General features: G+C 50.5%; 8 protein-coding genes across 8 annotated transcripts in view; 3 read left to right on the top strand and 5 right to left on the bottom strand. All coding sequences in view use genetic code 12, as the record gives it.

Annotated features, from left to right (window-relative positions):
* DIURU_000391 (uncharacterized protein) overlaps positions 1-131 on the top strand; it is a gene marked incomplete at both ends in the record, with an annotated part of 2,193 nt that extends 2,062 nt beyond the window's left edge. The window contains one exon of the mRNA XM_034156724.1: positions 1-131. This exon is cut by the window's left edge and continues 1,001 nt beyond it. Coding sequence (XP_034014710.1) covers positions 1-131 — 131 coding nt within the window.
* Positions 132-1,979: 1,848 nt separating this feature from the next.
* DIURU_000392 (uncharacterized protein) lies at positions 1,980-3,341 on the bottom strand (the record flags this gene model as incomplete). Its single annotated transcript, XM_034156735.1, has 1 exon — positions 1,980-3,341. The coding sequence occupies one exon, from the start codon at positions 3,339-3,341 to the stop codon at positions 1,980-1,982; it is 1,362 nt and encodes a 453-aa protein (XP_034014711.1).
* Positions 3,342-3,837: 496 nt separating this feature from the next.
* Positions 3,838-5,121, bottom strand: DIURU_000393 (uncharacterized protein; the record flags this gene model as incomplete). Its single annotated transcript, XM_034156746.1, has 1 exon — positions 3,838-5,121. One exon carries the CDS (start codon positions 5,119-5,121, stop codon positions 3,838-3,840), a length of 1,284 nt encoding a protein of 427 aa, XP_034014712.1.
* Positions 5,122-5,700: 579 nt separating this feature from the next.
* On the bottom strand, positions 5,701-6,204 carry DIURU_000394 (signal peptidase complex catalytic subunit; the record flags this gene model as incomplete). Its single annotated transcript, XM_034156757.1, has 1 exon — positions 5,701-6,204. The coding sequence occupies one exon, from the start codon at positions 6,202-6,204 to the stop codon at positions 5,701-5,703; it is 504 nt and encodes a 167-aa protein (XP_034014713.1).
* A 254-nt stretch (positions 6,205-6,458) lies between these two features.
* DIURU_000395 (phosphopantothenoylcysteine decarboxylase complex subunit) lies at positions 6,459-8,300 on the top strand (the record flags this gene model as incomplete). Its single annotated transcript, XM_034156768.1, has 1 exon — positions 6,459-8,300. One exon carries the CDS (start codon positions 6,459-6,461, stop codon positions 8,298-8,300), a length of 1,842 nt encoding a protein of 613 aa, XP_034014714.1.
* A 1,231-nt stretch (positions 8,301-9,531) lies between these two features.
* On the bottom strand, positions 9,532-9,783 carry PGA56 (Pga56p; the record flags this gene model as incomplete). The annotated part of the gene is made up of 1 exon (XM_034156779.1): positions 9,532-9,783. The coding sequence occupies one exon, from the start codon at positions 9,781-9,783 to the stop codon at positions 9,532-9,534; it is 252 nt and encodes an 83-aa protein (XP_034014715.1).
* A 1,056-nt stretch (positions 9,784-10,839) lies between these two features.
* CCE1 (cruciform cutting endonuclease) lies at positions 10,840-11,727 on the top strand (the record flags this gene model as incomplete). The annotated part of the gene is made up of 1 exon (XM_034156790.1): positions 10,840-11,727. One exon carries the CDS (start codon positions 10,840-10,842, stop codon positions 11,725-11,727), a length of 888 nt encoding a protein of 295 aa, XP_034014716.1.
* Positions 11,728-13,121: 1,394 nt separating this feature from the next.
* Positions 13,122-14,687, bottom strand: TRM1 (tRNA (guanine26-N2)-dimethyltransferase; the record flags this gene model as incomplete). The annotated part of the gene is made up of 1 exon (XM_034156801.1): positions 13,122-14,687. The coding sequence occupies one exon, from the start codon at positions 14,685-14,687 to the stop codon at positions 13,122-13,124; it is 1,566 nt and encodes a 521-aa protein (XP_034014717.1).
* Between the last annotated feature and the right edge of the window lie 391 nt (positions 14,688-15,078).

The raw sequence follows: 15,078 nt of genomic DNA on the forward strand, positions 1-15,078 counted from the left end.
CGTCTCACTGCTCGAGGGAGGCGGTGGCAGGGTCTCGCTGCTCAGGCTCAGAGGCGGTGGCAGGGTCTCGCTGCTCAGGCTCAGAGGCGGTGGCAGGGTTTCACTGCTCGAGGGAGGCGGCTTGCTGGTAGTCGACGTGGTGGTAGTAGTCAGCGTAGTAGTGGTGGTCAGCGTGGTAGTCGTGCACTCAGACAAAGAAGGGGAGAATGGAGGTGGCAGGGTCTCACCGCCCGATGACGAAGGAACAGTCTCACTTGAAGAAGGAGGGGATGTTTCGCTGCTCGAAGGAGGAGGCTTGCTGGTAGTTGACGTGGTGGTAGTCGTCGACGTAGTTGTAGTGGTCAGCGTCGTAGTTGTGCATTCAGAGGAGGGGGACGGCCCAGTTTCACTGCTAAGAGGAGGCGGAACATGATACAGGCTCAGCGAGGTTGGCGACGTCGTTGGCTCCGTAGTCAGGCTGCTTTCCTCTTCGCATGGAGTAGTGGACAAGCTCGGCCCGTTAGGCTCAGACTCCGTCGACAGCGACTCAATGGGAGGTGAGGTCGTAGACTCAGATGGACCAGGTAAGTTCTGCTTTAAGCCGCGCTTAGCGAAACGCCCCGGTATGCCATATGCCAGTGCTCCTGTTGCCAACGCAACAAGAACCACCCGGTTTAAGAGCATGACGTGGAAGGTGAACGAAAGCTAGACTGGCGGACCAACATCTTTATAATGCCTGGGTGTGTGATTCTGTGTGACAGGTGAACTTATTTTAACTCAAAAAATATCGCTCAAATACCTGCAGGCGGCGTTCGGATACGCAAGGTTATACGGCCAACACCAACGCCTATCGCAGCGTACTGATTGCCAAGCAAAAGGAAGCGACAACTAAAATTTATCAACAGTCAAGCTTAACGAACGACCGCATGATTTAGTAACATCAAGTTCCCCATTTGTTATTAGAAGAAGACAACTGTGCCCCTGAGTTTGCAAGGAACCCTCCTGCCGTTCGATGAGGTGGCGACGCTCGCGGCCGCCTGACTCTTCCCAAATAGGTTGCGACATCGCCCCAAGTGGGGGGTCGCAAATCGTGTAGGAGCAACGAGGCGAAGAGTGACTGTGGGGTGGCTGGCACAACCTTATAGCTCACTGCTCGGAGAATGGAAACGACAAGATACTATAACCTTAAGGTGCCGACACCAGCAAACAGAAGGCTTGAAAAATGCTCAGGAGAGATGGTATAGCTTAATTGAATTGGTGTAATCAAGAGCTTTGCATGTTAGATTGGCTAATGTGCCAATCTGGGTTATTCTTGTTACACTTAAAGCATTAGGTGCAAATGGAATGAGAAATGATATACATATCCAGACATCCAAACAAGGGGGGCTTTTGAGCACGGTCTCATGTCCACACCGAAAGTGCGAATCAAGAGGTCGTTAATGTAGTTTTGTGGTACTTGCGTCTCAGGGGGGAACGGGCAGGAGGACGCACCCTGTACATAATGAATCTCATCACGTTTTAATCGGTTGCGTAAACATGAGTCTACTCTCTGATATTATCTTGACTACCTCGATCCTCATCGCCCGCTGTGCGCCATAGGTACTCCCACCATAACTGAAAGGCCAATCAATCTGAATGCATTATCATAGTTGCAACATTAAGAAGAGCAGTAAACCATAGTGATACCTTTGCTGGAAAGCGGGTTTCATCCTATGTCGAAAACAAGGTTCGATGCATTAAGGTGCCACCAATCGGCTCGGTAGGCGTTGTTGCCAGCTTTGGACATGTTGTTCCAAGTTAAACCAATCGAGCACTCATCCAAATTAGCCGATTCAATACGTAAGACTTTAGACCATCCTAATCACCCAACCTGTTGATTCACATGCATGATAATTCAAAAATTCTCCATGTCCCTGAAAACGAACACTATGAGGCGTTCACCTTGCTTGTTTACATTTGAATACCGATCTGATTAGCAATAATTGAGTTTGCAAGCCTCATTATTCCAATTGGCACACGATGCGACCATTATCGCGAATAAATGAATCGGTACCCACAGTAACTTTGTGGAGAAGGTGAAGCAGTTTGAATAACGCTTTCGCCAAGAATTTCCCATCATCGTCAACAACGAAACAATTCGGGAGATGTGTGCGACGTTCAACTAGACATTTGTGCGCTATCAAGTCGGGCCAAAAAGGCAGACTGTAGCTCAGACACTCAAGATCAAACACCTGAAGCAAAGGAAACCGCACAACAAGCGGTATGACATCCTCAAGAATAGGTTGCCACACAACATGGAGTTTCAACCATCGTAAATTGACGCTGTCAAGATTGGTGAGAAATGGTACCGACAAGAGCGGTATCAGATTCAGGCGCAGATCCAAATAGGTGGGAGGGACGTTCACCGAAATTGAAAGCGCCAGAAGGTTGTTGAGATAAGCGGCAATCAGGGGACACTTTGTGGTGTATTCAAAATGGAGAGCTCGAACTTTTTCCCAAATGACACTCTTAGCTATAGCCGGATTCATGGGCCCATACACGATAAGTTTGTCAACAGACACTTGGCCACTGCCCAACCCCAGATCTTCCTCGCGAACACACAGTAATTGGAGGGTGTTTAAGTGAGTGTTAGCAAAGGTACTGAATACTTTGGAGACTGGTCTGTGGTAGCAATTGACATGGATTTGTTTACACGGGGGCTTACCGCGTAAATGATGGAGTTGATGAATACCAATCGTGAGATGGTTGAGGGTGGGACGCTCCAAATTAAGGAAAACCGTCAGAACTCTCCCTGTCAAGTCGATAAAGTTGGCTTTAGGGAACACATTGGCAAGAACCTTGACACGCAATTCTGTAAGGCCGTCAAACACGATTGTAGTGAAAGGTATCAGCCACAGTTCGACCAATATATAATCAGGCACAATGAGAAATCGATGCAGAGTAAGTGGAGCATACCGCTTGTGTAGATAAACCCGCAGCATTCTCTGGTCAATGCAAATTTGGCGCATTCTTTTCAGTGTTACCAGCAACCGTAATACATCGTCTTGCTGTAGAAAAGAGCAGATGTCTTTCCAAGTGCTATCGTTGAACCAATTGTGAGTACGGTCAAATATCAGTTTCTTCACCGGTAGCAGGTCCTGTGGTGCGGCGTCCTCTGTGTCATTGTGTTTTCGCCGCTTAGCTTGAGATATGTGACTGTCTTCAAGGTCGGGAATCAAGTCTTCAACATCGAGTACAAGTCGTCGAAGCTGGACGGTAAGCCTCTGAACAAGCTGACGACGTTCAGGGACATCATTTGCTTGCACATCTTCTTTAAACTTATTGTAGAGCTTATCGCAAGCTTCAAGAAAGCGGTCCTCCATCGCTTAGTCTCAAAAATCCCCGTCAATGGTAGTCTGACAATGGTTTAACGGCAATGGGGAATCCAGCAGAGTAATTGTAGCGATCAATTGAGGAGGTGTTGGTTCGCTTTGTGGTGGTCAGTGATGTGCGGGAGGGTAACTGACGCGCGCACCACATACCAACACGGCTTTGATCAAAGGTACGCTTGTTGCATCGTGATTGCTAGCAATGAAGTGAGAATTTTTTGAGAATGTTTTCGAGGTTTTCGAGTCTGAGCGGCTTGGTGGCAAATATCAGATGATGGTATGTTTCATCTGTGTTTGTTTTGTTTCGAGTTCAGATATTTACCAATGTGCGCTACGCTCACTAATTACATGGCTAGAGCTGTCCCATGTGGGTGTCCTCTTCTTCGCCTTTACACAATGGATACTACAGATCATGAAGAAATCAAGGATAAGCTGGCTATGGTGGTTCTAGACAGAACAAAACTACAATCCATTGCAGTAACTTGATATTTTAGTCTATACCCATTCTACGTGTCGACAGCAGTATCATGAGCGTCTGTGATACCCTCAGTATCGGGAGCAGCCTTGAGTTATCTGGATTATCATTGATGGGATCGACCGATGAACAATCATCCACGATAATGTAAACATTCTTGGCCCCAATGTGGTAGCAAGGCTCTAGACATCCTCTATTGTAGACTCTCCGGTAGCGCTTAACGTATCGTTGAAAGGTAAACTTAGTGAATCGTTTCTTCTTCAACTTCCGATTAAGCAAACGATTACTTCTTCGAACACCTTTAATCGTGCCTTTTGATTGTTTCAGACGCGATGACAGCTTATAGAGGGGGAGCACCAATTGCGTTGGAGTATATTCGGAATCATGAAAAGAGGAGTCTGACGAAGTTGAACTCTCTTGCGATGAATTATCAGGGAGCTCAGCATGCACATCAAAAGACAGTGATTCATGAGGCACCTCCTTATTTGTTCCAGCTTTTAATGGGGTGGAAGGTGAAGATACATTCGTTGAAGTCACATCAAACTGATTAAGGTGAGGTTCATAACATGTAACATGATTGGGAGATACCGGCTCTGGCTTCAATACCATCTCTAAAGCTGTAGCTTTTGTTGGTGATTCTTTTGATGTATCGACTTGAGTGACAATCACAGCCAGCTTTGTGATCGACAATAAAGCGTCACGTAACGCCTTTGCCACTTCTGGCAGCAATCTATCGTCATATCTCTCCAACACTTCAATTGGTTTTAACCGCATATCCAGCAGAACCACCATTAACATTTCAACCACTTGAGAGATGGCAGTTTTCGACGACAATTTCACTTTCCCCGAAACAAGTCTTGGGAAAATCTCTTTAGCGACATACAGTGACACCTGCTGCCCTTTATTCAAAATTATCGTTTCAACAGCAGCGGGAACAATATTCCAAAGCGAATTTATTATCGTCACAACCTTGCCACCATAACCATATTCGAGGCGTACAATCCAAGAAATGAGTTCTTGACATTCTGTAGAGAAATCATTGGTGAGACGTTCCGGTCGGGCAAGCTTACAAACCACTTTTAGTGCCGTTTCTGTGAGTTGATCCGAAGGTTTGTTCAGTAACACCATTGTAATGCCTTTGACGTACAACGACACGTCTGTAGAGAGTGGCTTATTAGAGCTGAGATATTTGAGTAGATTTTCACAAAGTAGGTGTTTGGACAAGTCCAGCTCGTTGAGTAGAGACATCATTTGCAAGAATTTGACCCCAGAAACATAGGTGGTTCTGTTGAGCAGCATTTTGTAGCGAAGGAGATAACAGATTGAATTGAGCGGTTGTTTACCGTCCGTTGTTGTTGATCTCAGCTTGGAGGCACATAGTTTGATGTGCATTAGTTGTTTCCTCTTCAGTTTCACAATGGAAGGGTACGTTTTGAAAAGAGGCAGTGAATGGTAGCATCAATGAACATAATCGATTCATTCCTAAGGCTCAGATTAACATGGAGCAAGGCAAAAGTCGTAGACCTATGAATTATATTGTATTGCTGAAGATGTGTGCACTCAGCTCACTGAGATCAGTTGAAGTCGATTCGACTCACGTGTGGGAGTATGTGAAACAATACATAAAACTTCATATGTTGAGGAAAGTCATAAACGGAACCTAACACCTCATCAGCTTGTGTAACTAGGAATGGCTCCTCACCGGTATGTAACTAAAATTATAGTACTATAAAGTTCACATAGAACCAAAACCCTCCTGAATCAAATAGAGAAGTTGATAGTGGTGTTAGATTTACCATCATAACACTCAGATTAAGAAGATCCTTACATCATTAGTGAATTTCGTATATTGATTAAGTTTGAAAATGGAGACCAAACTTATTGGTCTCCCAGTAATATCGCCGACAACCCCATGAGCCCGAGCAAACCGTACTTGAAGTAGATATTCTCAGAGATCAAAATGGTGATGTAGCCCAAAAACGGCACGTAGCCCCATACGGTACCGACAAGGTCAGCGTCGTGATCAAGGTACTGTTGTCTGCGGGCGTATAACAGCAAGTCGTCAGTAGGGTTGTTGTCCCCTTTGGTCAATAGTTTCTGGCCGTCAGCCGTCTTGTGTTCTCTCAATACCCGATGGACAATGGGGATGGGTTTCCCTTCAATTTCGTACACGACAATGTCCCCGACCTTATTCTCCTGGAACCGGTTCCAAAGGAACAAGATGTCGCCTCTTTGAAACGCCGGTTCCATTGACCCCGACAATACCACGACAATGGGCGAGTGGGAGTTGGCGACGACCCCGAGCGTTTTCCAAAGCACGAACGCCAGCGAGAACACGTAGGCGAGCGTCAACCCTTGGGTCAATTGCTGGCGTAACTTCATGGTAATTCTTTTGTCTCTTTCTATTAGGTGTTAGCAATCACGAGTGGATTCAATTGCCGATGTTCCTTTCCTTTCCTGTTATGGTAGACTGACAACACTCCCCACCAATTTGTTATGGACACGTCTGGATAGTGCGCTCTCACTTACACACACTCAACCTCGGTGGCAGTTAAAGTCCTCGCGGGCTCAGGGGACGCGCACGCGAAAATCAAAAACCTGACTACCTGCAGGACGCTCAGCCTATCCTTCAAGCGATGACGAGCGCATTAAAGAAAAACCGCAAACAACTGACCGATTCACTTGATTTGCCGTTACCCCACCACATGCACATGGACGACGACGGGCGGGATAGTCACGAGGAAAAGCTGTCTTCGCTAGCAGGGGGCGAGGGTGCCCTTAACCCCAGTGGCGACGCCGCCACCCCGAGCGCTGGTGGCGCCACAGCCGCGGCTATCAGCGCCGCCCCTACCGCCCCCACCACCACTAGTTCAGGGGTGACCGACAAGAAGACGCCCCGAACTCCTCAGATCATCTCCTGCCGCCCGCAAAACTTGCCCCCGCCCATCATCCAGTCGCTGCTGCTGCAACACCAGGCGACGGCGCCGTCGCCGCCAGCGCTGACGGTGGCGGCAGGGGTGTTACCGCTGAGACAGTCGCTGCGCACCGCCAGCCCTCATGAAGCGGTGCCGTTACCGCCTCATTTACTCGGTAAGACCGGTCCTGTCGTTAGTTTCAGCGAGAACGACGGCGAACGGCTGCGGCGCCTCACGATCTCGTCGCAACCGTCGTCGGCTAATATCCACACCACGCTGGGACCACCGCTGCGCAAACCGCTGGTGACCATCAGCCGCAAGAACTCGCAGCTGACGGATATGTTCACCTCGTTGCCTCAAGGTGCGCTGGCGACGCTGTCGCCGCGCGTATTGTCGCCAATCGACCCGCAGGCGTCGCCTAAGTTACCGTCGCCTGTAATCGGCACCAGCTTCAAGCCTAAGTTTATGACGTCGCCGCTGCCGCCGCCGGTGGCGATCGACGAGCTGTTAGTGCTGCCGCAAATGCTGCGAGCCCTGCTGCTTAAACGTGAACAGCAAAAGAAGCAAGTGGTGGCGAGTCCCTCAGGCCCGCCGGTGCCGTTCCAGCACTTTTTACAGTTTGCCGACGACGGCAAGTTCCACATTTTGTTGGCGTGTACCGGTTCGGTGGCTACGATTAAGATCCCCCAGATTTGCGATAAGCTTTTCCAGATCTACGGGCCCCAACGGGTGCTGATCCAGCTTGTGGTAACGCAAAGCGCCGCCCACTTCCTCAAGGGTCAGAAGATCCACCTGGAGGTGAAGATCTGGCGCGATGAGGACGAGTGGGCCAATTTCGCCGACCACAACCCCACCAAGACGCAAGCGCCGCTGACGCTGACGGCGCCGCCGCCCAAGAAGCCCAAGAACCCCTTTGAGAAGATGATCTTACACAACGAGCTCCGGCGGTGGGCCGATATCTTGGTGGTGGCGCCGCTTTCGGCTAACACCTTAGCCAAGATCGCTAACGGTATTTGTGATAACTTGCTCACGCTGATCATCCGGCTGTGGGGGCCGGTGAACCCCAGTCTGGCCAAGAAGCCGATCATCGTCGCCCCCGCCATGAACACGTTCATGTACACTCACCCCATCACCGCCAAACAGCTCGCCTTAATCCAGCTGGAGATGTTCGGTATCGAAGTGCTCAAGCCGGTGGAGAAGGTGTTGGTGTGCGGTGATATCGGCATGGGTGGCATGCGCGAGTGGCTGGACATCGTCGAGATTGTCCGTCGCCGGGTAGCGCAAATCAAGCAAGAGCGCAACGAGCTTGAAGGCGTAGCCCACGAGGAGGATGACGACGAAGATGACGACGAAGACGGTGGTGACCACGACCACGATGACGAGGATGATGATGACGACGACGACGACGATGATGACGACGATAACGTCGCCGACGTCCACACCATCCCCGAGGAAGACGAAGAGGAGTCGGGCGAGCACCAGCTAGTGGTGGAGCTTGGTCCCACTGGCGACGACGAGGAGCAGAAGCTCCCGATCCCGCCGCAAACGCAAAACATCATCTAGTCCGGTGATGTCCCCCCCTTTTTACGAAATTATGCACATTCCAATAGGTCTCTCAGAATTCTGGTTTCTCTTTTTTGTGTTCGTCATTGGGTGAATTGTAGAGAAATTCCGTCTCTCTTTTTCCGTTTGTGGGTGAGTTGTAGAGAATTTCACCGTCACGTAAGTTTACCCGGTGAGCGCATTTATTTAGCCTAATGACCGGGTTAAATTGCATTAGCTCCGATCGCCAGAGCTAAACGGATGTCGGCAACAATTGCACCGTCACCTCCTTCAATTTTTCCGGATGTAAACATTTACCAATTACCCGTCCGTTACGCGCTTACGCTACTGCATGGCTGGCTGAAAGCCCCCTCTGCGGGCGCCATGCAACTGGTGGGCGTAAACTATGGCAGCTGGAGGTCTCGACTTTCCGATGATGCATTTGTTTTTCTTTCCTCCCTTCTGTTTTTCCCTTATGTACTGATCCTCCTTTTTGCTGTAGCTGTGAGGGCGACGCGCTCGCACGGAAATTTGGGGAATGCCAGCCAGCCATCAACCTGCTTCCCACACACAGTTACGCGCTTTCCTTAAACAGCAAATTGATGGCGTGGGCGGGATCACGAGCGTGTACGACGACCTACGAGTCAACTACGACCAACTACGACAACAACAACACTTCGATGATCCTCATTCTTTAAATGTCTTTTCGCTACCTGTAACTGCCAGTCCCATTGTTATTCTTTTTAAGCCTCGATGTCGGTGAAGCCTTTGCTTTTTCGCTACGGAGGCAGCAAAATCCCGCGATGTCAACAAAACCGCACTGGCGCTAAAAAAACGGGACCTCGCTGTGCAATGTAATACGGTGCAATGTAACGCAAACACCCTACCGCTAGACGAGGCCTGACGCGGGGTCGCGGAGGGGCCAGCCCCATCCCGGTTAAACCGAGACCATAACAAGACCTAACCGTGTTTGTCTTGGTCCAAAGCTGTCTGATCGTTAGGTCATCGACCCGGACTCGCCGGTAACAAAATCGGCCCGTTAAGCTTTTGTGTAACCTGTCACGGAGTCATTTCGGGAAAACTCAAAAAACCACTCGAGTGGCAAAATTTGTGGCAAAAAACTGCAACAAAAGAAACAGTTCTACAGTGTTGGTTAATGTGGAGGGTCGGCTCCATGTAATATTAATTAGTTAGACCAGCTGAGCTATATAGTACACGCCAGAACGGCAAACATGGTGGGAGTCGAGCACTCTTACAAGAAGAGGGCGACACCGGCGGCGGCAACGACACCGGCAACACCAGCCGAGACGACGTGGGCACCCGAGCCGTGACCACCGGAACCGTTGGTACCGTTGTGGCCAGCAGTGCCGTTGTGGCCGGCGGTGCCGTTGTGGCCGCCAACAGCGGTGCCGTTGGAGGCAGCACCACCTTCAGTGCCGTTGACACCGGCAGCAGCGACGATCGAGGCAGCAGACAAAGCGAGGATGGCAGTAGTGGCTTGCATTGGAATAGATGTGTAGTGAAGAAGGAAAAAAAACTGACGGAGAGGGGCAGCTGTATTTATATGCTGACAGACAGACTCGGGCTGCTGCTGGGGCTATGGCGCCATTCACGTGCCCCTCCATCGAGGATGTCGGTGCGTCACCGCGCAAAAAATAAAAAAGAAAGCACAGTGCTGACGGCACTTAAGGGTCCGCTGCGGCGTCTCGGGTTCGTTGCTTTTTGCTCTCGACCCCCATTCACCTAGCCTAACTCAGCGATACCAAAAACACTCGGTTTGCGGTGATGGAATACCGTATAGGATTCAACTAAAATTCACGAGAATGAAGCGGTGCCTCACTTATGGTCACTTCGCAATAAATATGGGGTGCAGGTGGGAGTCATTTTCGGCGGGATATTGGTGGCGGTGCCAGCTTCGGCACCGCTCGGGGCTCCACCCATGCGGGGGTGCATGGCACTGGTCCTGCACCCAATTTAGGACGCCCGCATACAGGAACGAAAATTTTTACTGTTGTGTTTGCCAACCTTGCTTCTCAGTGTCCGCCTCTGACTGCGCCTCCAGGTGCGGTCCCCGGCGTGGCTTTTGCCGAAACAGCCCCATCCTCCCCCTACAGAACCCCCACCCGTTGCCGGGACAGCGTATCTGACGACAGATCATGCCAAGAACCACCCCCCGCTCTTCCCCCCGTGGCTGCGCCTTACGCGGTCAAAAAAGAACCCTCGTATTGCCGTGTGTCTCCCTGCCCCTCTTCTTCCCTACCTACCTCTATTATTCCTCGAACGGCGCTAACACATTCCCTCACGCGCACACAAGAAATCGCACTAATTTGCTAGTGCACTAAGATTTTTACTACGGGCGCGCGGTACCCAGCTCGTACGCCCCATCGCGTCTTTTGCTAGCAAAAACGAGAGACTCGCGCTACGCGACAACCACAAACACGACCTACAATTAAAGCCACGTCGAGCCTGGCCCCCACGAATACGACCCTACGACCAAGACGACCCGCCTGCCTCCCCAATCTAGTCAAATTCACGTCACCACCTAAACCGTACCAGGCGAATGAAGATCACCGCCGCCGTGATCCGCCAGGTGGCTGCCTTAGCGGGGGTAGCAGCGCGCCCCACCAAAGGAGCCACTATCGCCGCCATAGACGAGTACGTGGAAATGGTGGCTCGATTACCCGTGGGACCAGTGGTGGGAGTCGACATTGGCATCAAGAACTTCAGCTGGTGTGTACTAGCTCCCCAAACCCCGATAACCCCGGCATCGGTGTTTGATTGGGGCACCGCTGATCTCCTCACCACGCCCTACGAGGCGAAAGCCGGGCCTAGCCACCCGCTCGATACTCAACGCCAGCTCATTGCTCTGATTAACCAGCGTACGGCGTCGTGGGCTCGCCACCAGCCGCAATTGGTGGTGGTGGAAACTCAGCGCCCAGCATCAAACACTAACCAGCGGACTTTGCCGGCAGTGCTTGCCAATATCCGAGTGGAACTGTGGGTGAGCCAAGCTTGCTATCCCACTATCGTGGTGCCGATGACCCTGGCCCAGATGGCCTCATTTTGGCTCCACCGGTTCTTTTGCCGGACCTCCTTGCCCAAAACGTCAAAGCCCCTTCGTGTAGGGCTATGCCAACAAATATTGGCGGTGCTGAAACAAGACATCCGGGCTCAGGCCAACATCGACGCCCATAACAAGATCGACGACGCCGTCGACCTGTTTCTCTACGCGACCGCCGGCGTCGAACAGCTAGCGTTCTGCCGTCATCTCGCCGCGCTCGACGGCGTCGCCGCCGCCAGTGCCCACCAGCCGCAAGCACTCCTGCTGCTAGTGACGCAGTTCCACCACCGACACTTCCGCTGGGCGCAGCCGTTGCTCGAGTTGCCGGGGCTACGCCTGCCACTAGCGGTGACGCCGTTGGCGGCGTCGCTCGCCCAATCCGGGTAAGAGATTGCTGACAGGCGGCTCTGCCTCCTCCCCCCAAATTTCCGTTCCTTTTTGTTTTAATTTGACTGCGCCTGGATCTAACTTTATCGATGGTGACACTTCCGAGCCTGAGAGTGATTTTAACGACATGAACTCAAAAACGAATACATGGCGATTACTTGGCGCTGACTCAGCTCTCCTTTCCTGTTTAAGCTAGCGGGTTATCGGGGCTCATACGATGTGGTCAAATTGCCTCAAATGCACCCCTCCTTCCTCGGGCCTGAAAAGAAGATTTATCCGGCAGCAGCGGAGCCAGCAATGGAGGTAGACTGCAACCAGCTGCGCCCGTGGTGGTGGGGGGTTTGCGGGGCCTCCGGATGCGGTAGCAGTGCGTTATTGATTGCTACGACACTGCTAATACCAGCAAAACTGACTCTGGCATTAATCCGAGAGGCGCATGCGATGAGATCCCCCAAAACCCACCCGCAGCCCCACTAGGATATACCGGCTCCCCAATCGGGGCAGCGGGAACAGCGGTGCCACAGTTCCTTATCATCAGAAAATGTCACCCCGAAAATAGAAATGTCACCTATCTCTGCGTTATCACGTCGTTATCGGTGACTCAGCCGTACCCCATGACCAACGCAAGTGTCTGCACTCACCACCTTCCATCACCTTCCACCACCTTCCACACGTGTAATCTAGCATCTTTACTCCGATAGTGATGGTACGGCCACTAACTATACACCCTCATCGACAAGCAAATTCATTTAAAGCTATCATAATTGAGGCTGCCGACAATTCATAACACCATGTGAATTTGTGGCGCCTGTCATGTCACGTGGGCTCATCGCCGGCCGACGTCTCAAAATGAATTGTGCCACAAACCAATGAAAAAATTAGCTCATAGCAAAGGTGTTTCATTGTTCCTAGACGCCTCAAATTCCCAACAATTTCGTATCTACAGTAAATCTTCGAGATGATTGCCGTTTATTTTTAACTTCCAACCGTTGAGACTCGGTCAAATCATTATAGCGAAAATTACCCAGAAGTTGCTCTAGCAACACAATTTTACATCCAAAAATTTACAGCTTACGCCGCTCTAGGTTTGGCAGGCACACGCCTTAGCTCATTCTATATGGCTCAGTCAATGGAACAGTGGCATTTTTGGCCACAGTTATTGATGCACAAAACATCGCGTGAGAGGTTAGAGTTTCGGATATTATCGTGGTTGTTTGTCAAGGTATTGAGGTAGTCATCAATTGATGAGTTGTAGTAATCCTCTGTGGTTCCTATTGGGAAAGACTTGTGCTGTCCGTCATTCTAGATGTCATTCTCCAGTATTTCTTCTATTGTCTTCTCTATGCTAGTTGCCGGCACTATATACACTGACAGGGCTGGTATCTCATCAACCTTCACTTCTTATCCAGACGAGCCATGGGCCCCCAGTTCTTCTCCGGGTTTTCCTGGTAACGAACGATCTTAAGCTTCCGCAACAGGTGGACGTGCTTAGCCTCGTCATTCTCGGTAGTGAAGTCGACCGTGGGCAAGTCGGTTTGTTGCTTCAAGTATTGCAACACTTTGTACCCCGGGCTTTGCTCGTTTAAGTTGGGGGAGCAGGTAGGATCTTCAGTGATTAGTTTCACTTTATTTTGGATCAGTTCCTTTTCCAGGTTGGCGTGTTCCTTGGCGTAGTTGGCGTTGCTCTTAGTCAACCACTGGCGGGTCACTTCCAACACATCTCTCCACGGAGCCGTGGTCTTGACACAGTTCCGCTTGGCGTGAGTGAGGGAGATCTTGTACCCCAAGTTACCAATAGCCTGACAGAAGTCGTCCATGGGCACTGGTTGAGCCTTAACCAACAGCGACACCGTATTAAGGTTTAGGTAAAAAGGAACGTCTTGAAGCTCCAGACGGGCAAGCGTAACCATCCCTTCAATACGACTGCGAGTATGGTACACTTCGGGGTCGGCTTCGCGGTTGACTTCGAGGATTTTGTCCAAATAATCGGTCGAGTGGATGGGACCGCCCCACATGGGACCGGCGATAGTATAGCGACCACCACAGAAGCGACAATTAGACCCCGGCAATTCCTCATTTAATTTAGGGTAACCACACTTGTGGGGGCCTTGTTGGATGCCGAACAGCTGGTTCACTTTGTGGCCACAGCCAGTACATCCAAACAGTACCATGGTCTGTTGAGCAAGCTTCTTCACTTCGACAGGTTTATGCGACACTCTGATGAAACAACGGAGGTAGTAGTCGATGGAGAACAGAGCCAACGGTTCGATAGCCTTACCGTAGCGGGCAGCGATGTTACTCACCATCCCCAAAACCAAACGAAGCCCCACTTCGTGGTTGGTATCGTTTAAAGAGTAAGCAGCGCCGAAATTGTTACCTCCGTATAATGAGAAACACTTTTCCGGGTACCCCGAACCGGCCCACACCCCGGCATCAGTACAGGTGACGAGCAAAAGCCCGTTGTCCTCAAGACACAGAATGGCCGAGTCGACAAACATCAGCGCCGTTCCGTAAGGATCAAGGTCCACCACGTTAAACTTTTGAGGGGTCAGAGCCATAAACTTGATGGCATCGCCCAAATTAGTCGATACAATGTCTCCCGTCTTGTTATGGTCGATATTGCGTTGGATCAGAGTCACCGCTTCAGGGAGCATATCATTGGCGACGATCTTCTTAACGTGAGGAATCTCCAACGCATACCGGTTAGCCCGGAGCCCTGTCGCCGAAAGGGCTTCGAGAATCAGGATCTCCTTAGCCACACGTCGCCGTTTAGCCACCAGGGCGTTCTCCGCCTGTCTCATCTCGTGCCAGGCACGGATGCCCAACACCGAAAGGTCACGGTTGAAGCACTGGATCTTGTTGTAAAACACCTTGGACCCGTCCAGAGGGACGAGGATCTCCGCCCGGCCCTCGCGGATCGCCTGGAACCCTTCCTCCATTGCGCGTGCAACCCGTCTCATCGCGCGAGATGACTTGTGCGCCGGTGGTGTGGGGACACCCCATGAGCCATACTAACGACAGCAAGTGATGGTAGCAAATTTTGATATTACTAGTTGGAAAGTAGTAATGGCATCAAACAATCTACTTCATCGTATCATTGGACCCAAATATTTGTAGTTTTAGTCATACCAGAACCTCACTATCATCAGTGTCACCAGTATAAGTCGATGTGGTAATTTCTTCATACTTCTGCAACTACCTTGAGTAGTTGTTATTGACAATATTTGATGTCACGCCATGTGTGTTTCATAGACCTTGTCAATATTCTTCAGCTGAATACTTCCAGAAGGTTGCCCCATCCCAGAACCAATAAATTAAATTAAGCTGAAGTATTTCACATCATCAAGTTCT

This window comes from Diutina rugosa (genome assembly GCF_008704595.1).
Source record: "Diutina rugosa strain CBS 613 chromosome Unknown scaffold16_size293850, whole genome shotgun sequence".
NCBI lineage: Eukaryota > Fungi > Ascomycota > Pichiomycetes > Serinales > Debaryomycetaceae > Diutina > Diutina rugosa.